The sequence below is a fragment of the Alligator mississippiensis genome, chromosome 9 (assembly GCF_030867095.1).
Source record: "Alligator mississippiensis isolate rAllMis1 chromosome 9, rAllMis1, whole genome shotgun sequence".
Classification (NCBI taxonomy): domain Eukaryota; kingdom Metazoa; phylum Chordata; order Crocodylia; family Alligatoridae; genus Alligator; species Alligator mississippiensis.
Window position 1 is genome coordinate 49,610,945 of NC_081832.1, and position 25,345 is coordinate 49,636,289.

The window sequence follows — 25,345 nt, forward strand, 5'->3', positions numbered from 1 at the left end:
CCATATTTTATAGTTATATTTCACTCCTTTGGAAACAATGATTAGTAAAGAAAGTGTGGCTTTGTAGCTTAAAAGAAAAAAAAAATGTTGCCATTCTGGCCATTATGATCTGCATCTTTAGAAGTTGAAGGAAACATTTTCCAGCTGAAAACATTGCCACCCTTACATGCTTCTCTTCATGTACAAAAGTGAGTCATTGTCTCTATCATAAATCATTTGTATCTGTTCTCTCCATTTTTTGTTCCCCATCATGGAAAAAAACATCTAGACTGAAAGTATGCATTTAACCTTGTTTTTGTATGGAAAATGTAACAGGAAGATAACAGGAAGAAACCTCAGTTGGTTGGCTGAATATAAACAAATTGAGAAACATACACTCTTACTTTGTGCAATACTGACTAGCCCTGGAGCCAGCACCAGTGTTTTGAGACATTATGACACAGCTTTAAAAATGTTCAGTGCTGATGCAATTCTCTCCCTTGAAACAAGTGGCAGTTTTACCACTGCCTTCAGGAGAATCAAAGGTTGGTCAATGCTGAGCATTTTTGCAACTCCCACTCTAGAAGCTTGTCAGAAGCTTAATATCATGGCCTTTTTATATCAGTAACAAGTTACACTGACTCTGATATAGCTAGAGTCATGTCACCATGGGCTGAAATTCTGTTATAAATTACAGAATATACAAATTAGACTGGGTTAATACAGGGCTATAAGACTCCAAACAAAATCCTAGTTGCTTTAGGAAATGATGTTAACAAGATGAACAGCCTACTGATCATGCCACCACTGAATGAATGCCTCAGCTTGCTCCCAAGAGGTACTATTACTTTCAAATACCACCATTTGGATGAGATGTAAAAGTGAGGTCCTGTACCTGTACCGTTTTATGCCATTCTTTCTAAGAATTAAAATATTAATCTATGTGATTCCAATGCTAAGGTGGTGGAAATTGTATAAGAACAAAGGAAAGAAAAAATTCAAATGGATAACTTTTCTATCTCAAACTTCAGCTAATGCTGCTATTGTGAAAAGATACAACAGTTTAAGACAAAAAGCGTTATATGCTTTTTGTAAATAATTACCACTGGCTAATTCCATCAGTGCATCCCATCACTGCATTTCAGTAAAGAATCAAATCGTTCCTGTGTGATTTGGTATCTTCTACGGCAGTGGTTCCCAACTTTTTTATATTGCAGTCTGGCACGGGAATGGGACAGGCTGCATGGAGTCGGCTGTCTCCCACCCAGAGCTGCACTGCTGCCCAACTTTAACCCCACACATGACTGTTGGCAACAGAAGCTGCTTGCTCAGGTGGACAGATGAGTGTCCGAGCGGGGGTGGGGCATGCCATGACCCAGCAGCCAACCCTTCACAGCCTGGTACCAGGCTGCAGCCTGGTGCTTGGGAACCTTTTTTCTATGGTGAAGGGCAACACCTTATAGAGATTTTTATTAAGCCATGCAGTATCCAATGGTTACATCAGGTTTTCACTCACATATGACAGGATGAAGAAGAAGATGACTATGAGAGCCCAGACAATGAAAATGAACAGGATGATGGAGCTGACTATGAGTCTCCAAGTGAAGAACCAGGTGAAGCAGGACCTGATAGTGATGATTATGAACCTCCTCCGTCCAATGACGCAGCACACCATAATGTAATATTTCCTGCCAAATCAATTCCAAGCAACACCGACTATATAGGTAAGTAAAACAAAGTGCTATTATGCAAGTGACTGGATGTCTTATGGGGTTGGTAATGGAATTTAAAGGGTATCATCTCACAAGCAACAGTACAACTCATGCCAACGTTTGTAACAACACTGACTTACTAGAACCTGAAGGTTGTCTGGCCTAATGGACTGCTTACAGACATTAAAAAAAAACCCCAAATGCCGCTTTATTTGAAACTCCGTGTGCCCCATACTGAGTCCAGCGCATGCCCAGAAGAGGCATCATGTTAGTTGAACCCAGCTCACCCAGTGACTGTATAGATCAGGCACTCTAGTGCAGGGTTTTGGTGCTTTTATCTAATAGATGACTGAATCAGCTCTAGATAAAAGCGCCAAAAAGCCCTGCTGAAGTACTTGATCTATAAAGCTGCTGCAGAGCCAGGTCAAACTAATGCTCTTTTTCTTCCAGTCAAGCCCTTTTTTTTAATGTCTGTAAGCAGCCATGAAGCTTAGCTCACCATTTCAGCCAATGTCCATGCATGTAATTGGGAAGGTTAACAAATACTGTGCATGTCACAAAACTCACCATGCTTCCAGCTGGCAGTCATAGAAGACAGCCCAAAGAGTGATCAAAGATTAAAAGTGAAACATCCTCTTATTCCTGATCTCAGTGGTGTGCTATATGGGTACAGTGTTCAGCAGCATCACCTATGCACATAAGTACTTTCACTGAATACGCATATACAGCAAAATGTCAGGTAAGCAACATGTAACAATTATTTTGGAACCTGCATAGAATTAAACACACTTACTTTCTTTACTTGTTTTGGTATTCAACTCCTGGATAGTCAGTTATAACAAAAGAGTTGTAAGCATCCACTGAAAACAGGTCTAAGTGGGATCACTTTTCTGCAGTTATAATTTCTTGGAGCTGATTCTCCATTGACCCACAACTTATTTATATCCCTGCAAAACACTTCTGTTTGGACTGAGTAGTACATGTGCACGGTAGAAAATTGGGCTTAACATTTTTATCCATCAGGACTGAAGAGGACTTGGTAAATAAAGCAACCATATATTTAGTTTATAGTACATTAAGAGAAAGCATGAGAGTTGATATGAGGCCTCTTTTTTCATAAGACTGAGTAGCAGATACATGAAATAACCCTTTTGTGTAGTTGTTTAGTTTATATATTTTTCTTTTTAGATAGACCTACGACTGCTAGATCATCTCTCCAGCCTCCTATTCCACCACAACGCCCTGGTTCATCTCCCACACCATCACCCTATGGAGGGAGAGGCCTTCCTGTATGTTTCTTTTCCTTTTATTAGCTCCCTTACTCAGCACCTCATATAAGGTCCAGGTATATTATCATATCCAACATGAAAGATTATGCACTTAATTTCTATAAAAATTATAATTTTTGTGGGAAAAATCAGAACTGGTTGCCAGTAGAGCTTTGCCATTTACATTGTGAGAATTTTGTCAGTTCTCAAGGAAATTTCAGCCTTGAATAGATTCTTCTGGATTACCCCAGTAGCAGATTTGCAGACTCAACCCTATATACTCTTATTCAAATCCCAGGGAATTCCATGGAACTATATAGAGGTATAAGTGTTTCTAAGATCTGGTCCTTAATGATATTCAAGAAGTGAGAATTGAACTGATCTGCAAAGAAGCAGGCAAAGATAAGAAAGATGTGAGAGGTAACAGTCCCTTCATTGCTTTTCCTCTGCTGAAGACTGGACAATTTTCTCATATTGTTCAAATCCACTAACAGCCATTGCGGTAACAGAACTTTTGACACCATTTTTTTCTGCATAAATCTGGCCGTGCAGTATCTCAGTATTCTAGCCCAAGTGTAAATGAAAGCCACAATGGACACAAGTTAATTACTAAACATGGAAGCTCCTAACAAGTGGTATGAATTGTCAAGCCTTCTGTTCTATACCTCTGCTGTATTACTTGAAATCCATATAAAACTGGGGCACAGAATAGGTGTCTGAAGATACCCAGGCTTAATTGCAAGCAACTTCCACAGCAGCTCCCTCAATGTCCTATAGATTCCTATGCCCCCTCTAGGCTGCTTAGTAGGGGTGTGCAAAACAGGCTGTCTTCAATTCAGATTTGGATTCTACCTGAATCGGGGCAGTGATTTGATTTGTTGATTCAGATCACTGTCCCCCATTTGATTTGGCTGAATCTGAAGATTTGGACATAGACACAGCTTTAAAGATTTTTTCTACGTACCTCGAGGTACTAGGTACGGCTCGTGAACGCTGCGGTGGTGGGGTGGATGGAGCATGGAGGGAGGGAGGGGGGCAGCTCGCTTGGCAGCAGACCCAGAAGTGGACTGGAAGTGCTTCAGGTCTGCTGCCAAGCATGCTGGGGACCACCCCATGCTCCTGTGGGACATCATCTGCCCCAGAATCTAAGCATTCACAAGCCACCTGGTACCTTGAGGTATGTATAAAAAACATTTAAAACTGAGTCTATGTCCAAATCGTTGAATATTTCAAATCTCTCTGAATCATTTCAGAGGCTCTGATTTGATTTGGAGAGATTAAAGGGTCGCCTGACTCAATTTGGATTTGGAGATTTGGCCACTGAATCAGGCCAAATCTCCTCCGAATTGAATCAGTGACTGAAGCTTGACACATCCCTACTGCTTAGCCCTCCTGGCCCTGCATTTCTCTCCTCAAAATTCTATTACCAGAAATACAAAGTGTACTATCTATCATATACCCCAGCTGCATTAAGGCAAAATTGCAAGATGTAAGACTATTCTCTCTGTTCTTCCCTACTGGCCCTGGCTTGCTCACGCCTATCTTTGAAGGTACCTTGCACTGTGTTTTCTGCATCCAGCACATAGATAGATGTACAGCTGCCAAAAAGGAATTCCACCAGATAGCCTTCTGCAGCAGAGCACAAGGGGCCTTTAGGTCCTAAAGAACACAAAGGGTGACAGCTGTGATGTGGTGGGTTTGAGAATGACTTATACATAGAATGGGAATGCTGAGACTAACTTTAACCATTTATAAAACAATTTATTTTAGATGCCATCTTTCCCTCCTCCATCAAGCAATAACGATGTGACTAGAGATAGAAGCACCAAACCTTTAAAACGTAAGTGCAAACTTGTCTCAGGTTAAGCTATGGCCTAGCACACATTTAAACTGTCTCCAGCTATAGAATATTAGTAGTTCTTTCTACCTGCTAATCTGCCATGGATTGTATATCCCATTCTGAAAAATATATACAATTTAATCTCTGCCTGCCTCCTGGTTATTCCTTCCAGTATTTTTTAACTACATTATTGTATTGTTTAATTTGAAGAAGGGAAATCAGTTCACAATAGATATGGTATATGCTTTATTCTGTATGGCATTTATGCATTAGTTTTACACAATATTTTTATTTAGCTCCAGCCCCTTCTATAGACAGAAGCACAAAACCCTCACTGGATCGTCCTGGGCCACCATATGAAAGAGAGAGCCCAGTACCAGGTCAGTATTTTATTACCATCATATCAACTGCTGATGTTTGTTGCTCAATTTTGAAAATTTAAGTTTTATTAGTAGAAGTTTTTTTTTCCACGGAACATGTTTTAATATGCCGTATTTGCATACCACACTCACCATTTTTCCTAAAAATTAGCCTTCAAAGTCCAAGACAGTTCATGTCTTAAGAAAGAAACTGATTTTTCTGCTCTGATTCAAAGCACCCCTCAAAAAATGCCAGGTCTACTTAGCACTTGGTTTTTGACTATGGAAAAACAGAGCAATTTTTCTGTTGCAAAAAACTCAGAGAGACCTTGACAGGTCAGAATGCTTTTGATAATATGGATTTCTATTTGAAATCTCTGGGTTTAATCTTGTGAATACACCTTAAAAGGATCTTGTGGCACCCTTATTGAGAATCGTTGGTATAAGAAAAGAGAGAAGATAATACAGCATTGTTACTACTACTTCTGTGATGTGATATACTATATCTGGGTTTGCTGTCTGTATTTAAAAGAATGTTGAGAAATTTAAGAGAATTCAGAAGGGAGTTATAAAACTTATTTGGGGACAAGAAAATAAATGACGATTGTAGACATAAAATGTGATGCCATTACATTTAAAAAAAAAAGGCTAATATTAATGGCTCCTTAATCTATCAATTAATGGCATGAAAGAGCCAATAACAACGCTGAAGATAAACGAAAATACTTTGAAAATGAGATGCAACTTTATATACCAGGTGAGAAATTATTCACTGTAATAACTTTATAAGACTGTCATGATTCAGAGCCCAAGTATCTTTTCCTACACTTGCATCTTTGGGGACTTGGGTCTTTGAATCCATTAAATTCACTGTGCAAACAAGATAGTCAAAGACTGACCTTATGAGCCTCCACTGTTTTAGAAACTTTTATATTGATTACTTTAAGTTTGTTTTTAGAAAAAAAATATTTATTCTTTTCAGGAAAGAGGCCACCATTTCCTGAAAAGGTAAGAGGACTTCTGGTTGGTACTTATTAGTACATTTCAATCCCCATTGAAACATACTTATGTGTTCTTTTAACTTTTCCTTACTGTTTTACAGTCTCTGACACCAAATCTAAGGTAAGAATTTACACTACAGGTTACATACATAAATGCATTATGAGGGTTACCAAATGATACTACATTAAACAATGTCTGATCTCACAACATACCTCTTATATTATAGATCTCTGGGGGAGCAGTTAGCAAAGATACAAAAACCTCCTATACCACCAACTGAGAGATATGAAAGAGGTCACCCAACCCCTGGAAGGAAGTTACCACCCATAAGGTAAGAATAATATTTTTTCATGTTAAATTCAAATACGAACAACAACAACAACAATGAAAATGCTACATAAATTAATGTAATGAATCTCTTCAGAAACACCAATACCTGTAAATGTTGCAGGAGTGTTCTCAGCAGTGCTTATGAGTTGTATTCCTTATTGTAAAAGAAAAAAAAAAGCCCTGTACTTTAAGGGCCCACTACAAGAAATCTCTCAGCCAAACATGAAAGTGAAGGGCAATGTATCACAGAGAAAGAGGAAAATTCTCCATGATGGGCTTCTTGTTAGAAACCTCTGTCTCATGATCCACATTGCCACACGCAAGCCCACATCCCTTTTATAGCATACAGGAGAGAGGAAGGTTTAAACCATTCCCCAGCTCTTCAGTTCTGCTACCCTACAAGCCCCTACATTCATGGCCAGCTTCTAAATAGGGTCTTATGTTTTATTAAGAAAAAATGTGTTCTATTAACTGACCAGTATAATCTAAATACTAGAAATGAAACCATGTGTCCTTATACAAGACTGTCAAACACTACACCACTCTGGATAAAAGTTCCAAGGGAGCAATATTTTTTCATTGCTCAGATGAATTTAAAGGCCAGATCATGTTTCCAGCTCCGCTACTGGGAATCAAAGATTGCAGATGCAGTCACCAATGTAGAGCTGCTAGACTATGCCTCAGTCCTATAATAAGCACATCAGAAATGGCCTACTGCATCTGTACAGAGCTCATTACAGGGTCAGGGCCTTATACTACCTTTGGTTATGATTTCAGATCAAGAACTCAGGTGTCTATCTGAGCAAAAAAAGAAACTAGATTAGAAGTTACACCTGTGTAATTTTGTGCCTGAAAGAATTGATATAATCAGAAGTCTCTGCTAAAATTATAGCCATGTGTATAAATAGAGAGAAAGTGAATGATTGATTTTTCCATCCATCTACATTTTTTTTCTTCTTTTATTTCAATTAAGGCAGGGTTGGGCACCAGAAAAGAAACCTGAGGTAAGTATATTTCAAAGTAAATATTTTAATGTAATTGTAATACATATACTTAAATGGCATAAACTCTGTTTAAGATGGGCTATCATTTGTATATATTAAAAACCCCCAAACACTAATAATTCTTTCTTACCATAGGCCTTTATTTTTAGTTGGTTCTTCCAGACAAAGTTCAGTGTATTCTCTAGATACATGATCTTAGAAATTAGAGAAGCAAAAATTAAGGCCAATATTAATTTTAAGTCACTACTGGCTTTGCATACCCCTGTTTTGGCTTCTCTGACTTGAGCTGTCTTTTCAAAGAGTGCTAATTAACTGCTTCTGCCTTGGGAACTATGACAGCTTCTACCTGCTGAATATCTTCTCCCTGCATGTTCTGTTGAACACCTTATGGGTTATGCATTTCAAAAAAATCTTGACCTTTGATTTCCTTTCTTCACAATCACAACTTCTAAAATAATATGGCATTTCCAAGAGAAATATCAATGTAATGGGTAAAACAGTCAGCTACTTTTGGTTTTCTTACATACTGAAAATGTCACTGACTTCTAATTTTTAGTTTTATTAATGGGCAGTACAGTTGTGATCTTATGAACTTCTAAACATCTTTTCTTTTTCTACAGGAAGAAGAAGAGAGTAAGTATCTAAAAATATATATTTAATATATCAAGGAATTCTTTGTATTTTGTTCTTAAAATCTCAAATGAATTAACAGATATGTGCATACTTATAAAAATATATTATATCTTGACAGATAACTCAGAAAAAATCACACACATTTAATGATCAGAAGCACAAAACATGAAATTAAGGCAAAAGTTCTTTCAGTTAGCCAATTATAACACTTGTTTCTTATCCTCATTACAACTGAATAACAGTTAATTTAATATATTTTCTTTATAAAAATGTACAGTTTGAATATACAACCTATCATTTTTTATTTCTTTATATATTGGGCCAAACCCTGCTTGCATTAGTCACACATGTAGTATTGCTGGCAGAGGGCTCCAGGGTGAGCCCTGGGCTGGAGGCAGCCTCCTGCATCACTGTCTACACATGCATTTAATCTCACTAATTTATTGTGCCATCAGATTGTACTTGTATCTGATGGGACTATCCAATGGTGCAGTAAATTGGTCTACACTGGTCTAATTTCTGCGCATGTGTAAAAGATGACACTTTACTGTGCAATTAATTAGTCTACTGTATAGTAAAGTACACATGTAGATACGTTCTCTATACTGAGGGTAGTGCCAAAAGAGATGTTTAATCCTTTTGTTGAAGCTTACAAAGAAGACGGTGTCAGAAAATAAACATGACACTCAAGAATGAAGCTTCAAATCCAATGGTCAACAGTGGCATAACAGATAGAACTGCTTATAGTGCTTTATCTTTGATCTGCATACAAATTTACTTTATCCAAAGGACTTCTAAAGTTGGACTATCATTTTTCTAGAGTAGAGCTTCCAAAACTATAATAAAAAAACCTTAACATATCAAGATTAGTATATCCCTATTAAGGGCATTTTAATAAACCATTTGCTCCATTAATTGTACCTAATTAAACAGTCAACTGCAGTTAGGCAGTATTAGTTCAGTAACACTGTCTTTACAAGTTACTGTAAGAGTGTTATATTTAACTTCCTGTTAGGTAGTTTTAACTAGTTTCATTTTTCCTTTCCACAGCAGTACCACAGAGGTCAGTGCCACAGCTATCTTTACCTCCCTACAGTTCCAACACTTTCCCTTCGAGATCTGCCAAACCACCACCTAAACCTAGTCCATCAGGATCCAACAGTATGCCTGGTGCATATGGAGAAAGGTGTGTTTTAATAGTTAGTCTCATTCATTTTGACCTGCTCACTATTTTTGGGCAACAGCAGTAAGTTGGTGCTTTAAAAGACTCAGAAAGACACAACAATGAGTTTATTATTAAAGTTAGATTTTTATATCTGCTCTCTTGACTTGTAGTCTTTCCCAGTAGTGAGGGACCAAGGCATCAGCCGCAGGCTTCCACTTAGAGGGTGCACAAGAAAGGCAGCTGCTACTGCTGCCAGCTCAGCCACTGCAGCTGGTCTGTCCTCTGCTGCTGCCACTGCAACCCAGGGCACAAACTCTGAAATTTCCACTATCACACAGAAACCCCCAGCATTTTCAGGGTCCCAAATATCCATGAATTTCACTAAAGCAGATAGCATGCATCGGACAGCCTGTGGGATCATTCCGTGTTTAAAAAAAAAAGTGGCTCTTACTTTAGTTTGAATTTGTTAGCTTTCTGGTTATAGAATCATAGAAAATTAGGGTTGGAAGGAACCTCAGGAGGTCATCTAGTCCAGCCCCCTGCTCAAAGCAGGACCATCACCAACTAGATCATCCTAGTCAAGGCTTGGTCTAGCTGGGTCTTAAAAACCTCCAAGGATAGAGTCCACAACCTCTCTAAGTAACCTGTTCCAGTGTTCTACTACCCTCCTAGTGAGAAAGATTTTCCTAATATCGAACATAAACTTCTCTTGCTGCAACTTGAAACCATTGCTCCTTGTTCTGTTATCTGCTACCACTGAGAACAGTCTAGTTCCATCCTTTTTAGAGCCACCCTTCAGGTAGTTGAAGGCTGCTATTATTAAATTCCCCTCAGCCTTCTTTTCTTCAGACTAAATAAGCCCAGTTCCCTCAGGCTCTCCTCATAAATCATGCCCCAGGCCCCTAACCATTTTTGTTGCCCTGCACTGGGCTCTCTCAAATTTGTCCAGATCCTTTCTGTAGTGGGGGACCCAAAACTAGACACAGTATTCCTGATGTGGCTTCCCCAGTGCCAAATAGAGGGGGAAGAATCGCTTTATTTGATTTGCTGGCAATGGTCCTATTAATGCAGCCCAGTATGCCGCTAGCCTTCTTCACAAGAAGGGCACACTGTTGGCTTCTATTTGGCTTACTCTCCACTCTAACCCTCAGGTTCTTTCTGGCGGAGCTGATGCTTAGCCAATTGGTCCCCTATCTGTAGTGGTGCATGGGATTGGTCTGTCCTATGTGCAAGCCTGTGCACTTGTCCTTACTGAACCTCATGAGATTTCTTTTGGTCCAATCCTCCTACTCCCCTAGCTTGTGTCATCTGTAAACTTGCTGAGGGTGCATACTCTATCCCATCTTCCATGTCATTGATGAAAATATTAAATAAAACTGACCCTAGACTGACCCTATATTTTAGAGAAGAGTATTTTAGGATCTAGCTGGCATGAGCTTCAATTAGGCACTTATTTTAGGATACTTTAGTTTGTAATTGCCTGATTTTAGGAATGTATTTCTCTACACTTCATCTGTCATGCCTGTCTAAATTGTAAACTTTTGGGGAAGGGGCCTGTCCCATATTGTCTGTACACCACCTAGCTCAATGATGTTTGGTCTTAGAAGGGCTTCTAAGATCTCAAAGGGGCTTCTAGACACTACAGTGGAATTTTCAGCTCTCTTAGGCTCACAATTAGAGACAAGTCAGTGCCTCCAAAGGCCAAAAAAAGGAAAAAAAAAGAATGAAAGAAAAAAAAAGTGCAGTATTACCACATATGCACTAGGGCTGTGTGAAGTTTTGGTTGCTGATTTGATTCGGTGGCCAAATCTCTGAATCCAAATTGAATCAGGAGACCTTTTCGCCTCTCTGAATTGAATTGGAAGCCTCTGAATTGATTCAGAGAGATTCAGAGATTTATACATAGACAACTTTAAATGTTTTTTCTACATACCTCAAGGTACCAGGTGGCTTGTGAATGCTGAGATTCTGGGGGAGATGGAGTGTCCCTTGGGAGCACAAGGCAGCAGACCCCTAAATGGACCAGAAGCACTTCCAGTCCACGTCCTGGTCCACCCACTGGGGAGTGCGTGGGGGACAAACTCAGTGACTGGTGCCTCCTGGGTATTGGGACCACCTGGGGTCCCTCCACAGCCGATCGCTGAGCTAGAGGGGTTCAGGGAGGGGGGGTGGCCCTGTGCACTCAGCAGCACAGAGTACTTTCAGTCCACTTCCAGGTCCACCTCTCAGCATGTGGGAGCCCTCCTGTGCTTCTGAGATGCTTCATCTGCCCTACCATCTCAGTGTCCATTAGCCATGCCTGATACCTTGAGGCATGTAAAAACACATTTAAATACGTGTCTATGGCTGAATCACTGATTCTCAGAATCAGCATCAAATCTTCAGATTTGGATTTGGCCAAATCAAATCGAGACAGTGATCCGAATCAACTACTTAAATCACTGTTCCTGATTCGGGTCAAATCCAAATTGAATACAGCCTGTTTTGCACACCCCTAATATGCACTTCAGATATATATAGTTGGACCCCCCAAATTTAAGCTTTTGAAAAATAAAAGGAACCTAAACTATGGTAATAAGTGTTTTAAATTAATAGAGTAAGATAGAAAGGGGTCCTTGTGATCACCAAGCCTTACCTCATGTATTACATGGGACAGGAGGCCACAGGATTCCCATCAATTAATCCATCTCCAAACTGGGGGTTGGCTTTTGAAAAGCATCCAAAGATAATTTAAAATTTTCTAGCGATGAAGAATCCACTCTGACATCTGACAAGTTTTCCCAAGGGTTAATATCATTCATTGTTATAAAAAAGTTGATCTTACTTTAGTTTGAATTTGTTAGCTTCAGGATATGGAACTTTTTGTACTTTGGTCTGCTGGACTGATAATCCTGCTGTTGAATTTATTTTCCACATACAGAGTGCAAAGAAGTCAATCCTTAATCTATTTCTGATAAACTAGACAGATTGTACTCCAAGAACCTTTCACCATAATCCAGGTCTTCCAATCCTATAATGATTTTTATAGCTCTTGTCTACTCCCTCTCCAATTTATCAGCATTGATCTGGAAGTATAGACATCAAAACTGGATTCAATATTACAGTGGTAGTTGCAACACTGTCAAATACAGAGGTAATATTACCTACTTATCCATACTCAATCTTCTTACAGACCTAGTACCAATGGATAAGAAAAAGGAATAAAGGAAAGTGAACAGCACTACAACTCCTATTTCAGGACCACTAGAGTCAAAACCCAGGTTCCATGCCATGCTGATATCTTTGCTGTGTTTTTAGGCTATGCCTTCTATCACATCTGAATTACTAATCCCTAGGGGAGAAACAGGGGGCATAATTACCTTGCTGATTTTCACAGGGGGCAGAGCAGGCCATGCTCATCTTTCATGGGTCCTTAAAGAAAAAAAAAGGATTGAAGATTTTGGAGATATGCCCTACATCTGAGACACTGTCCATACAGCATAGAGCATAAAAATGCCAGTTCAAATAACTCCTTTTGACATGTGTCATAGGCTATGTTTCTGTGTTATACTATTTATGCTGATCTTCACTTTTTTCCCTCCCCAGTACTAACAGCCTGTCTTCAGGTGGCTCATTACCATCCCGCTTTCAATTAGGTTTGTATAATTACACTCCTACATTTTAACTCCTAATATAATATTTTATGAGTTCAATGCAGTAAATATGAGTGTCTATATCACAGATACAGAATTCTACATGCATTATTAATAGAAACATTTTGTTTGGTATCTCCTTTAATGTGCTTACCCCATGTTTAAGGTTTATTTTTCTTGTTAATTTTGGTTTATTGTCTATTAAGCCATTATAGAAGAACTTCAAGTATCTGTTTCATTTCAGCTATTACTTAAAACCACTTATCTCTGAATACTCTGTAAGTGGGTCATTTATCATACTAGCTTCTGCAGAATTCATTCCTTTATCAACTCCTCAGACACCTCTGTAAGGAAAAGTTCAGTAAACACATAAACAAAACAAAATCTTATATGCTCTTCCAGACAGTAGGGGCTCCTACAGGCATGTGAAAATGCAGCATGTCAGAGCAGGCTCGATTCTGCTGAAGCATGCAAATGAACCCACTCTAGCATGGACATGAGCTGCCAATGCGAGGAAGTGGTCAGTAAGGTTAACTGCACCTTGTCGTGCATCTACAGATGCATCACAAGCAGGTCCAGGGAGGTAGGTGATCCTTCCCCTCTATGCAGCGCTGGTCAGGCTGCAGTTGGAGTATTGCATCCAGTTCTGGGCACCGCACTTCAAGAGGGATGTGGCTAACCTTGAGAGGGTCCAGAGGGGGGCCAGTCGCATGGTCAGGGGGCAGCAGGCCAGGCCCTACGAAGATAGACGAAAGGGCCTGAATCTATTCAGCCTCCACAAGAGAAGACTGAGAGGGGATCTGGTGGCCATCTATAAACTCACCAGGGGGGACCAGCGGAAAATAGGTGAGGCTGTGTTCCCTTGGGCACCACCTGGAATAACAAGGAATAACAGCCACAAATTGATTGAGAGTAGGTTCAGGCTTGATATCAGGAGGCATTACTTTATGGTTAGGGCTGCCAGGCTCTGGAATGGGCCCCCAAGGGAGGTGGTGCTCTCCCCTCCCTTGGGGGTCTTCAAGAGGAGGTTGGATAGATATCTGGCTGGGGTATTATGATCCCAGCACTCGTTCCTGCCCAGGGCAGGGGGTCAGACTTGAAGGTCCCTTCTGACCCTAGAAACCTAGAAAGAAACTACAACAGCTTTCCGTATCACGTGTATCAGTGTCCCTGTGCATCTCCATGCTGAAAAAAATGGTGGCAGGGTGCTTTGAAATAAAACATGTTAAATGAACTTTAGTTCAAAGCATACCTCTGCCATTTTTTCAATGTGGGGACACACGGGAACACTGATAGACACAATGTACAGGAGCTTTTAATTAGTGTGGCTTGCTAATTAAAGTTCCCAGAGCTGCGTCCCAGAGCACATGTAAAAATGCCCTAAAAGAAAAGTCCCTTTCTGCTCTGGCTGCTGCTTGCAACAAGCTGTTTCCTTTGCAACTTGTATCCTTTCTCTTCTGGGAGTTCCTAAAGTTTCCAGTGGGACATTCCCTTAATCAAATGCCCCACTTATAAGAATAAGTTCTCTTGGCAAGTCTGCCTGTTCCTCCTTAAAGGAACAGCCCACCCTGTTGTAACTCCTTATTTCACATTTGTTCTGAAGGCCCCATAGGTTTATATTATGTTTTGTTAAGAACAATACTGGATGTTTCCGATACTGTACTAATATATTTATTGGGACAGGAGGAGGAAAATTTTCCAGGGAGAAACTTTTTCCTCAGTTAGAATTAAAATTGTACAGTAGCAAACTCTAAATTTATTCTTGGTATATGCAGACTTATTGTTGCTACTACTATGTTCTTTTGGTCTGATGTCAGGGAGGGTATGACAGGGCATGGATTACACCAGACATGCCCCGTACATGTTATCTCCTTCTAAAGCATCTATTACTTGCCACTACCAAAGATAGGATACTAAGTTAGATGGACCACTGGTCTACCCTAGTATGGCATTTCTTATGTTCTTATGTTTTCAATAACGTGGTTGTTTTTTTAAAACAGTGTAAGTTAAGAATAAAGCAAAGCTGGAAATTGAAAATGTCTTGCTTAACAAGGCAGTAAAAAAGTGCAAATCACAAATCATAAAGTCATCTTATAAACTGTGGAAGTGCAACACTGTGGTTTGTAAATATTAAAATTATATGTAACTTGAGATACTCTCATGGTTAAATGATGGCTGTACATACCCTAAAGAACCATAACTTCTAGTTTGGCAATAGTCTTTGAGATACTAGAGTCCCACTGAGGTCTGGGAGAGTGGCAGCCATGCTGAGCAAGAACAATTTGTTACTTTCTTTTAAGATACCGATACCAGATTCTCAAACACTAAGTAAGATTGTAAATTTTGCCCTTTTTCAGGCTCCTTTATACTTCAAAGTGGTGTAGACAATTACTCTGTGTTCTAGTATCTACTCCATAAATCTTTGTTTCTTTTCTAAGATTTCTTGTAATCTATTATGGATTTTTAAAGGTCATATCAACCGATCTCCTTCACGAGGCACAGCAGATAGCAGACCCCCATTACCAGTTCCCAACAGACAGATGGCCCGGTCCCAGAACACAGAGGAAAATGAGGTATAAAATGTCATAAATATTAATCCAAATTGTTTTGCACAGCAAAAGAACTAATTTTGTAAGACATCCTTTTTTCTAAATTAGTTTTCAGAAATAATTTGATGGTATACACCATGGAATTTACTTTCAGTTTCTCTTACAATGTCAAAATGTTTTTGCTTTCTTAATACATAGAAAAGAACAGGAAAATACACAAAGATAGATTGCTTCCTATTTTGCAAAGTTGCCCTAAGTATTCTAAAATCCTTTGGATTCAGTTCTCCTTTAACAAAAAAGGCATGTAAAGCCAAGAGAAGAATAATCATTCTCTCTGAGAATAATTGTGCTCTACAGTTCTTTGAAGATTATCTGCCTTTAGCAATCAATTTTTTATTATTTTTGACAGCTCACTTAGAATAAGTCTGTGTGAATACCTTTAGGATAGGAGATTCACATTAAGTTACAGTTCTAGTCTAAACTGCTGGTACAAAATGGAAACGTTGCCTGGTTGGCATACAGACAACAAATGTTACAGAAATATTGTATTCAACAAAAAACATTTTAGAGCCCATGATGTTTCCCTAGTTTCCATGCCAGCAATGTGTCAAGGTACGCAATCACCTTGTGGAGTGTGGGTATTGAAGTGATCAGTGAGTTTAAAACCCAAGAATGTTGCAATATTATCATCCTTGCATCTTAAATGTTCAGATATTCAGTAAATACATCCAGAATTTTTCTTTATTCTATGAATGTATTTGTCTGTTTATTTGTATAAATTTGTGACCTCACATAAATTAATTCACTGATGACCAACTTTTTGTACTCTGCTGTACTCCCCCGCATCTCCAAAAAATTTAGGACTTGCTGAATGAAGAATGGTATGTTGCTTACATCAGCCGAGCAGAAGCAGAAGGAGCTCTTCGGAAGATAAACAAGGTATCCATAAACAAAAATGGAGACACTTTAACACTTGTTTAAAGGGCAAAGTTTTATTTCCCTGAATGCAAGGGGATCATACCCCAGATTTTCTTCAGACTACTATTAGTATATGTGAAAACTGCATAAGTGGATATGTCATCACAACACCCTGTCCTTTGATCCTCTATTTTTGTATTTAGACAAAAGGACAAATTTGCAGCAGGAAAAGAAAATAATGTGAATTTAATGTATTAGTACATTATCTACCCACTAAGATGCTGATTAACATAACCTACATGCTGGGATGATATTTTTGGTACATAGTAACAAATCCTGAGCTCCTGTCCTTTTCAGATAATTTAGGTCCAAATTCTGTTTTACCTATTAGGCATCTAGGGCATTTATACACTTGCTCTGGGATAGCGGGGGAGGCACTTTAATTAGCACTGATCCGAGAACCACGCTAATTAAAAGTGCCTGGAGCATCACATGTTTCAGCATCTCCACCCTGAAAAATGGCAGTGGGGCACTCCTCAAACAAGCTTTAGTTTAAAGTGCCCTGCTGCCATTTTTCAGCGCAGGGACACTGATACACGTGACACTGGAGGCTGCTAGAGCAGGGCTAATTTCCATGCTCCAGCAGTAATTGAGTCTGCTCCAACACACTGGAATGACACCATATTGGAGCAGGATCTCTGCATATTTATAGGAGTCCCTAAAATGGCCCTTTCCCCCATAAGGGAATACATTTATCCCCCATACACATACCACAAAGACAGGAATGTAACTTCATCAGCTGGCTGGAGAGGTAGCCTATGACTATAAAGGAGACACTGAGTTCTTATTTAATGACCATTGTTGACACAAGGGAAATATGAAGATGATACTCTGGCTCAAACAACTTGTAGTGCACCCAGTGCTGTGGCAGTAATGTTGCCCCTCCCTACTGCCATCTGGATCCCCACCCAGATGTCCTTTCTTCCCTCTTAAGATTCTGCCCTGTTATCTCACCTGCCATGCCCTAAGTTCCCAGCCCCCACCTCCAATCTCACCCCTTATGGGCTCTGGGCCCCTCATCCACTGGTCTTGCCCCATGCATACTCTGGGCTGCTCAGCTACAATTACACCCTTGTGGGTTCTATGTTCCTTGGCCTTTGGTCTCACCTTTGTGGGCTCTGGGCTCTTCAGCCCCTAATTTCACCTCACGCCGGCTCTGGGCACCTCAGCCACTAGAATTGCCCTTGCAGGTTCTGAGTTTGCACTCCAGTCCTTGCTGCTGAATATCTCAGTCTTCCGACAAACAGCTGTACTCCTAAAGTGATTGAGCTTCTGCCCAAATGCAGCCCACTGTGTCCCAGGCCATGAAAGGGCTATGAGCTGGGTGCCCCTGCAGCACTCCTGTGACCTTCAATTCACCCCTTACAGCCACATCAGGTCCTCAGGTTTAAATGCAAATGGAAAAAAAAGCGAATGTCTGCTTTCAAAATAAGAGGCTTCCCTCCCAGGGTTAATCACAAATTGTAGTAACATTACAACACAGGCTTAAAGCTTGTTGCTTGGTGGTGCAGAGTTTCTTCCTGGCTCCTCTGCAGTCTGGAGTCCTTCCTCCGTGAGCAGTCCCAGCCTGACTCTTTCCTGAAGCTCTGCCTTCTGCAGCCCATATAGCCAGACTGCCTTCTTTGGCTCAGGCCTTAGACTTAGCTGCTACTCCCTGGGTCACCTAACTCTCCACTTCTGCCCCAGGCCTATCAGTCACTGCCTGCACCTAGGATGGTGGCCATTTTGTTCAGGGGCCCTTTGCCATTGTCTAAGGGGCTGGGGCCAGTCAGCTAAACTTCACCTCCCTCTCACCTTCTGTAAAAGTGAAGGGGCCCCATTACACAGGTCTAATGTGAAAAAGATTCCATCCATATGCTGGAGGAGAAATCATCACATTCATACCACAAAGGTGAATATTAAAATAAAATACATTTTTATGCTACTTAGAAATAGGTCACAAGTAAAAAAAACAACGGTTTGCACCTATAAAGGATGAACTCCTGGCCTAACTGAAGCAAGTTGAGGTTTTTCTATTTTTGCCACTGAAATAATACTCTCGCCCCTACTAACAGGCAGTCTCTCATGCCGTTACTATTATTCTTCCCTAGCTTTTGACACAGGACCTTTTAGAAATCAGATTGCAAGGCTTAGTTAGAGTTTTGTTTGTTCTTTAGAGAAGTGGTCTAAAAAAAACTTCTTCAAGACCCCTAGTTGAAATTACTCTTTCCAAAAATGTATATTTGAACATGCAAACACATTTGAAAGCATATGCAACTTGTATGTTGGTCAAAAATAGAAATCTTTTTCATGTGTATTCTTTTAGGATGGAACTTTCTTGGTGAGAGACAGCTCTGGAAGAAACAGTACACACCCATATGTACTAATGGTACTATACAGAGGCAAAGTGTACAACATTCAGATTCGTTACCAGGAGAATGAGCAAATTTATATGTTAGGAACTGGATTGAAAGGAAGAGAGGTATAGTATGTTTCTTGGCATCACTGCATTCCCTTTACCTAGCTTCCAGTCTATATCTTCTCAGAATGGTAGGCAGCTTCTCCTCATAGCAGTTCTCTCTCATTCTAGTTTCTGCTTTGGAGATACAGATACAAGCTGGTATAACTGAGTGACCCAAAATCTAGATATAAACAGAAGGCAATATATCCCTATTACAACTTAGCTGATTAGGTGTAGTTACTGGTTAGAAGTGTTCTGTTTCCCCTGAGGTATCAGGTATGGGACAGCTACGTCTAGAAGCAAAAGCTGAAACGGTGCTGGATGATGTATTGGCCTGGTCCAGCAAAGCAACTTGTAAAACTTAGAAGAAAGCATTCATAGTCTAAACTAGTGGTTCTCAGCCTATTCGTCCTAGTGGGCCACGCTTGCAGCTCTCAGTGTATTATGTGGGCTGCACCCACACAACTTACTTCCTGTGTATCCATTTAAAAATGTTTAACAGGAAGTCATATGGGCCAAGGCAGCATGCTGATTGGGCAGCATGTGGCCTGTGGTCCGTGGGTTGAGAGCCACTGGTCTAAATAATTACTTTTGGCTTAGATTTCTCAGTTGTAAATATTGTGATAACATTTTTCATCCCCTTCCTCTTGTTTTTTAATCCTCAGGATTTTTCATCTGTAGCTGATATAATTCAATACTTCCAAAAAACACCCCTTCTGCTGATTGATGGAAAAGATAGAGGTTCAAGAAACCAATGCATGTTAACATATGCTGCAGGACATGCTTAGAAGGAAGCTTAATGAAAGTCATGTTCAGGATCAGCTGCCCACAGGAACATGCAGACCTCAAGAATTTCTATTCAATGAACTAAAATGATGAAGAAATAATTAAAATTACTTTTGATTTAATGAAAAAGAAGATTTTCATTTTAAGATATATTTTAGAACCAATTTGCAAAGTACTTTTTTACTACCACCTATTTATTACTTCCCACTGTTCCTATACACACATATGTTTATGTGACAGATGCTACACCCAACATGAACATGTTGTAGATATAAAATGGTTTCCACATCAAATTACAGAATCTCATGCAATTTACATTGTAACACAAACTTAGGAAGAAAACTAAACTATTGTTCATGTCAGTGACATGATATGTGCCACAGGTTTAGGTTCATGTCGGGTTTATGGTACCCATTACATTAACCTTAAAAACAAAATCCGGTTTGTTTGTGCAGTCCGCAATAGCTGTACAGCACAGTGTCAGTGTTTCCTACTTGTTGTTATTATTACTGAAAGATTGTATTGTTTACTTGCATGTATTTTATGGAACTTGATATACATTAGACTCGTCTTGTATAAATTAAATAGTTGTTAATAAAAATCTCATTCTTCTCAATCCATTTTCAATAGAGACCTCATTATAAACTTACACTTATAATAATAGCAAAAACCTCAAGGAGTATCTGGGTGCCTAACTCCTGTTAATTTCAGGAGGTGATAGGCCTATTGTGATCTGGGTCTATGTGACTTGTGTGTTACCATGTCATGCCTCTCCCACCTTTACATGATTTAGAGATGCTTTTTATCCCCATGAGCCTAATTCTTCCAACAATGGATGTTAATACCATTTAAAATATTACCACCCTTCCCTTCAAAGAACAGGTTTTGTAAGTAGCAAGAATAGACTCTCCTTAGCTGGCATCAGACCTCTAACACTGAGTCGGTTTCCCTGCTGAAGAATTTGAGAGCTCTAGGCTCTTGAGCCTAACCAATAAACACCCTTTCCAAAATGTATTAACAGACTGAACATAAGAACAAAAGCAAACATAGAGCAGCCACTACCAGGTCTTCTGTTAAAAAAGAAATGAACTCACAGGGGTTCAGTCATCTCCTATATACCCTTGACTTAAGTCAGAAAAAGATAGACTTTCTCTCAACATCTACAGAAATCTCTGAACAAATATTAATATCACCCTTTAATACCAATCCACAATAACCTGTACAAGGTTCTATTCTAGAAACATCAGGACCTCCTCATTTTATCTTCAGGGTTTTTGTCCTTCAGGATAGATGGCTTCAACTGTACTGCTGGGGTCCATTCTTCTGGATCAGAAAGAGGTAGCTGCTGCCAAAGAAGTGGCCAGGCAGGTAGCTTAACTCTTCCCTGCCTGCTTCCTAGGACAGACAGCGCAGCCAGCCACAGGTAATCAGCGCGTGCTCTTCTGTAGACCTGTGCAACTTGGATTCCCCTGGTTCTAGTTCCCATTTTCCAATTGGGAAAGAATGAACTAGATGGTAGTTATGAATCTGGATCATTTCCTGTTTAGGCCTGATTTAAATCATTTATAAGATATGAAATTCTTTATCACAATATACAATGTCCTGACACATTTAGTTTTTAGTTACTTTATTTACAATGAAGAAAATACAAAAACTATGAACCAATTATTTATCTTTTTATTATTTTAATTAAAGCTGTCTATCAGTAAAAATGTCTCAAAACAGTACAATATTCATGCATTTTGCTCTTCTACTTTTCTACTTTAGATTATGACGTTTTTAACTCATTAAAAAAAGAGAGCAGAAAACCAGGTTGTAATTTAAGAGCTCAAATAGAAGAACTGTTAATGGAAGAAGATACATGAAAGCGGGCAGAATTATTGAATTTTTTAAAATCTGTGTTCTTTTCCTCAACTTCTCTTAATACTTTTGTCTTTACAGGATGACTGAAATTGAAAGTCAGGTCACAGAGTAACAGCTGGGCTTCCACTGTAAGATAAAAGTCAATCTTCAAGTATGAATTGGTTTTATATAGAAAATTTACTGCAAAGATGTTTTATATATACATAATTCAATTGTTACATAACTTGGAAAAAAAGAGCAGCTTTGGCACAAGGCAGGACAATAAAGTTTGGTACCGGTGTGTTACCATACAAATCTTCAATTGGGAGACTAAAAGCATATTTGTAGAGAAATTATAACAGGTATTTCCATGTTTGGCGAAGATAATTCTATTTTTATGTATCATAAATACTGTTTCTTTAATTTTTCACTAAACAGGATTTTTTTTTTATTAGGAAGAAGAAATAATTTTACAACAAAATAGCATGAACCTATTTTTTTTTTTTTACAATGAACTCAGAATTACCATTTAGTTTCTTCAGCTCACAGGACATTTTATCAATGCTTTTAATTGCAGCTTCAAGGCTAAATTCTTGGTCAGCAACATTCTTAAATCTCTGTAAGAAAATACAAATCAAAACAGAAATGGTATTATTCATGTGTGATTTTTAGGCATTAATAGTTCTGTTGGTCAACATTTTTTCATTCAAAAAATTTAAATGGTATTTTTAAAACCTAGATTTATACACACATTTTGATTTTTCCACTTTGTAAACACTGAATATTTGGATTTTTTTCTTTCCCACCCAGTAACTGTTTTCTATTCCCTTTGCTTCATACAGGATGCATCTACATGTGTGCTTTACTGAAGAGCTGACTAATTAGTTCCACAGTAAAGCATCACTGTCTACACATGTGCCCATATTAGGGTGCAGTAAATTAATTAACTTTGATACAGGATAGTACTGTCCAGGACAAGTACTATCCTATAGTGGAGTAGTTACATGCACTGAAACACACATGTAGATGGTGATTGGGCCTGGCTGTGGCCTGAGGGTGCTACAGTCTGTGGGCTGCTTGCCAGCTAGCTCCCTGGTATATCACCCTTGTGCCACAGCCAGCCCCTCCAGAGCAGTTACAGGCTGGCAGGCTGACCCTGCAGATCCCCTGCCAGCCAGGGCTGTTCCACCTCAGCAAAATGTGCTGCAATTCCAAGAAAACTGCACTGGAGTTTATTCCTACATGCTAATTGCATGTGTAGATGCACTCACAGGTAATAATTCCTTGCCTAATATCCTACTACTTATTTATAGTAACCAGAATTTATTTCCCCTTTAATTTTTTTTTTCAAAATGAAAATTAAGAAATGAGAATATAACCATTTTGAAAGCTAGCAGTAAATTAAAACTTTCTCTGTGTATAGCACAGTAGTATTACAAAGGACTGTGCTTTGTTAAAAACAGAACGAGTGAAAGAGAAGGATTCGTTTCCACAAATATTACACCCAAAATTTTGTATTTATCAAATTTTTGGTCAACTCTAAAATTATATATATGACATCTGAATTTAAAATCTAAATCTCAAATTTCAGCAATTAATCTGGAAAAGTTCTATTTCTACATATGCTAGTGGTTGCAAGAATAAAAATGAACATGCCTTTATCACAGATGCTTCATCTAGCTCTTTTTGCCCTTCAATTTGGGGTTTGTCACTATGCATGTCATTACTTGGGGTTAAAGGAAATCCTAAATGTGGGGGGAAAAAAGTTTGTTACCTACTCACCCAGCCTTACATTATAAACAAAAATAAGATTTGGATTTAAGATTTAAGGCTTAAGAACTTATATTGCCTTTTTTGCCATTCATGTTATTAAAAGGGCTGGGCTGATGAGTTGTACTTCTGTTAATCTAATTTTGTATTATATAAAGCTACATATTTCTATTAGCTAATATGCTTCAATTAGCCTATTAGGAGTTAAACTCCTAACTATAAACTACTGAAAAGGTATGTTTGCAGTAGATCTCAGCCATTTCCTCATGAGCAAAACCATTTGAATGCTTTGAATGGTTGGACCTCTATTCTTTCAACATTATAAAATGCTAATACTTTGTGCTTATATGAGAATTTTAATTTAAGATTATAAAAAAAAAAATGAAAATGTGGATATTATTATTAATTTATGGATGTGGAAAATAAGGCACAGTTTCATTTATGTAACAGGGTTATGTAAGTTGTACAAGATCATATAACTAGTCAGTGGTAAAGCGGGAAATAAAAAGGAAACCTTTTGATTTCCATTCCACTGGTCTTACCACCAAGGATCCGGGTTCTCTCTGATTTTAAAAAATCCCCAATTTCCAGTTTAAAAAAACTGGGAAGAGAGAGACATGCTTTTTAAATTGGTTGGGGGGATGTGTTGAAAACAGTTATGTTCTGGGTGGGTTATATATGGAAGCAAGATTTTTTTGTTAGGGGATGAGTCGTAAATAGAGGTACAGTTTCTTTTGAGTTATGGGAAATTATATACGGTGATAATCTTGTTTTAATGATTTGTTTTTATGAGAATATTTGTAATAAAATTAAAAAAATAAACTTGCAAGGGCCCCTGTGGAGAGACTGGGATATGAACCAGCAGTGAGTCTCTGAACACACACACACACAGAGTTGGGGCGGGAGGGGCAGCAAGACAGAAACTTGCTCCCACCAGGACAAGGAAGTGCCATGGCTTCCTCTCAGCTCAGAGCAGAGCAGAGCAGGCTGGGAGCTGAGCACTCTGTGGAGCAGCCCCTCCCCCCCGGGTTCTTCCAGAAGCTTCAGTGTGTGCGGGCAGCCGCCCCTCCCCCACCCTCACCCGGCAGGGCGCTGTGCTAGCATGTGGCTCCACCCTGTGCTGGGACAAGGGACACGGGACCGTGTGGTCCTGCACAAACCAGTCTTTTAGAGATCACGCCTAAGTTTTCCTCTGCAGCCATGACAACTGGAGAGTCACGCTAACTCAGGAGGCTTCTACTTCACAGGGGAAAAAACACAGGCCAGCCAAACAAAGGAGCAGGAAGAAAAGGCTGAGGTGGCAACTACAGATCTCTGTCAAAACTATCAGCCACACAGAAGGTCTCATTTCATCCTACTGGAACATTATTTTTACAAACCCCCAGACTTGCTTATAGGTATTTCAAAATTGTTGTATGCTGCAGCAGCTGGCTTGTTTGCACTAGACTATTTCCCTGACTTTATAAATAGAGTTGGAGCAGCTATAATTTCTATTGACTTGAGGTCTAAATAGGGACTGACCTGGAGAAGCAGCTGGTGGTCTGTGGTATTGTATCAGTTAGAGAAGGTGGACACTGTTCTCTCAGGTGCAGATATATTGGGCGCTCACGTGTTAGCAACAGAAATCAACAGGCAAGAGCAGAACGTGGGACACAGAAAGAAGGTGCAGCAAATATCCCTGAGACAATGCAAATGGTGTTCAAACATGGGACATGAATTGTAGAGCCTTTCAAAACTTACTCGCTGGCAAAGGGTAATTCCTTTCTGTGCAGAGCGTGTTGTCAGTGACTTTGCAGAATCGCTTTTTCCTCTCTTCAAAAAGGAATGGTTGTTAGCAGTTTTGCTTAATTTATTGCAGCCGCTATTCCTGCTGCTCAGAGTTTATCTTTGCTTCAAGCTTCCTGTTCTGACGCTAAAGGAAAGAAGGATTACTGATACTTCAGAGGAGACTGATTATCTAGAGTTACTTGTATGTAAGACATACTTTCCAGAGAAAAGGCAGCTGTCTATTGTTTGTTCACTCTTCTATTGCCTTTTTTCTCTTTTCTTTGAATCA

The 25,345-nt window shown here is 39.3% G+C and overlaps 2 protein-coding genes across 2 annotated transcripts in view; one reads left to right on the forward strand and one right to left on the reverse strand.

The window, feature by feature from the left end:
- The window catches only part of LCP2 (lymphocyte cytosolic protein 2), a 57,738-nt gene extending 37,445 nt beyond the window's left edge, over positions 1 to 20,293 (forward strand). Inside the window, exons 7-21 of the mRNA XM_006271965.3 lie at positions 1,505 to 1,703; positions 2,880 to 2,980; positions 4,730 to 4,799; positions 5,096 to 5,179; positions 6,141 to 6,166; positions 6,261 to 6,280; positions 6,387 to 6,491; positions 7,464 to 7,494; positions 8,115 to 8,127; positions 9,178 to 9,313; positions 12,878 to 12,927; positions 15,394 to 15,497; positions 16,335 to 16,412; positions 18,757 to 18,912; positions 19,557 to 20,293. Of these exons, the coding sequence (XP_006272027.1) occupies positions 1,505 to 1,703; positions 2,880 to 2,980; positions 4,730 to 4,799; positions 5,096 to 5,179; positions 6,141 to 6,166; positions 6,261 to 6,280; positions 6,387 to 6,491; positions 7,464 to 7,494; positions 8,115 to 8,127; positions 9,178 to 9,313; positions 12,878 to 12,927; positions 15,394 to 15,497; positions 16,335 to 16,412; positions 18,757 to 18,912; positions 19,557 to 19,679 (1,296 nt within the window). The 3' untranslated portion in view covers positions 19,680 to 20,293. The remainder of the gene's footprint in view (positions 1 to 1,504; positions 1,704 to 2,879; positions 2,981 to 4,729; positions 4,800 to 5,095; positions 5,180 to 6,140; positions 6,167 to 6,260; positions 6,281 to 6,386; positions 6,492 to 7,463; positions 7,495 to 8,114; positions 8,128 to 9,177; positions 9,314 to 12,877; positions 12,928 to 15,393; positions 15,498 to 16,334; positions 16,413 to 18,756; positions 18,913 to 19,556) is intronic.
- Positions 20,294 to 21,316: 1,023 nt separating this feature from the next.
- C9H5orf58 (chromosome 9 C5orf58 homolog) lies at positions 21,317 to 25,271 on the reverse strand. Its single transcript, XM_059713062.1, has 4 exons — positions 25,222 to 25,271; positions 25,030 to 25,162; positions 22,046 to 22,136; positions 21,317 to 21,666 (listed from the first exon to the last, which is right to left on the reverse strand). The coding sequence occupies exons 1-4, from the start codon at positions 25,269 to 25,271 to the stop codon at positions 21,506 to 21,508; spliced, it is 435 nt and encodes a 144-aa protein (XP_059569045.1). The 3' UTR covers positions 21,317 to 21,505.
- Positions 25,272 to 25,345: the final 74 nt, after the last annotated feature.

What these genes read in the sequence shown, in the direction of transcription:
- C9H5orf58 (XM_059713062.1), bottom strand. Translation starts at nt 25,271, where the DNA reads ATGTCTTACATACAAGTAACTCTAGATAATCAGTCTCCTCTGAAGTAT. An exon ending in GAATTACCCTTTGCCAGCGA is followed by an intron (nt 22,137 to 25,029) that starts GTAAGTTTTGAA and finishes ATTTTCTTACAG; the next exon opens with AGATTTAAGAATGTTGCTGA. An exon ending in TGAGCTGAAGAAACTAAATG is followed by an intron (nt 21,667 to 22,045) that starts GTAATTCTGAGT and finishes TTTATCTTACAG; the next exon opens with TGGAAGCCCAGCTGTTACTC.